Source organism: Nematolebias whitei, chromosome 6, assembly GCF_014905685.2.
Source record: "Nematolebias whitei isolate Nwh7 chromosome 6, NemWhi1, whole genome shotgun sequence".
Taxonomy (NCBI): Eukaryota; Metazoa; Chordata; class Actinopteri; order Cyprinodontiformes; family Rivulidae; genus Nematolebias; species Nematolebias whitei.
In genome coordinates this window covers 48,371,840-48,373,055 of record NC_056503.1, presented here as the reverse complement: position 1 = coordinate 48,373,055, position 1,216 = coordinate 48,371,840, and the positions used below count along the sequence as shown (strand labels likewise).

The 1,216-nt window shown below is 37.1% G+C and overlaps 1 protein-coding gene across 1 annotated transcript in view; it reads left to right on the top strand.

Annotated features, from left to right (window-relative positions):
- Window positions 1-1,216, top strand: part of LOC119410806 (tyrosine-protein kinase receptor UFO) — a 59,792-nt gene that overhangs the window by 30,166 nt on the left and 28,410 nt on the right. Inside the window, exons 9-10 of the mRNA XM_037677727.1 lie at window positions 117-261; window positions 570-587. Coding sequence (XP_037533655.1) covers window positions 117-261; window positions 570-587 — 163 coding nt within the window. The remainder of the gene's footprint in view (window positions 1-116; window positions 262-569; window positions 588-1,216) is intronic.

Here is a 1,216-nt window from a genome sequence, read left to right as displayed (position 1 = left end):
CACATTGTGAACGTTTGAATATAAGGTTCCTACATCCAGATCCACAGCGTCAGGAAAGATCAAACCTCCAGAAAAACAAACAGTTTGCTCCTGACTGTCTCTTTGCTTTTGTTCAGCTTGTGGCTGATGCTGGATTAGACACTGAGCTGTCAATCAATCTGTCCGTCCCCCTGTCCAACGTGTCTTTTCGAGTCTGTGCCTACACGGGGGCAGGACAAGGACCCTGGACCCCCACACAGACCCTGGTCCTCATTTCACCAGGTGAGAGCCGAAACAAGACATTCAGTCTGCCACAAGAAACACTGGAAGGGCTCATTAATCACAATCTTATTTCAGAGACTTTACTTAAAACCAGGTCGTCCAATTCAATTTGTTCATTTTTATTTTATTTATTGTTTAATCTTTTTTTTGTCAGAAGTTTGACAGTAGTTTTATATTAATTTATAATTAATATATTTATAATATATCAATTCTGTGAGTATTTTGTCTTGATTTAGATTTGAAAGAAAACAAGATTTTTTTCTTGCAATAAAAATTTTTTTATTCATTTTTTCTATTTTTTCTCACAGAAACTGGAAAATTTCAAGGTGAGTAACAGCAGAGTTTACGAACTCACTCTTTACTGAATGATACAGTGATGAAGTGATACAGAGTGACACAAGTTGACAGAGTGATACGGAGTAACAGAGACACAGAGTAGTGATACATAGTGACACAAAATGACATAAAGTGACACAGAAAGAGTGATGCAGAGTAGCACGCAGTGACACAGAGTGACACAAAATAATACAGAGCGACACTTTTTGCATTCAACCTTTATTTATACAGGTTAATCCCATTGAGCTGCGGGAACTCATTTACAAGAGAGATCTGTTTTAACACAAAATGATACGGGGTGACACATAATGAGATAGAGTGACACAAAATGATACAGAGTGACACAAAATGAGACAAAGTGACACAAACTAATACAGAGTGGCATAAAGTGAAACAGAGTGACACAAAATGATACAGAAAGACAAAATGACAGTGACACAAAATGACAGAGACACAAAATGATACAGAGAGACACAAAATGATACTGTGGCATAAAGTGAAACAGAGTGACACAAAATGACAGTGACACAAAATGACAGAGAGACACAAAATGATACAGAGAGACACAAAATGATACAGAGAGACACAAAATGATACAGAGAGACACAAAATGACAGAG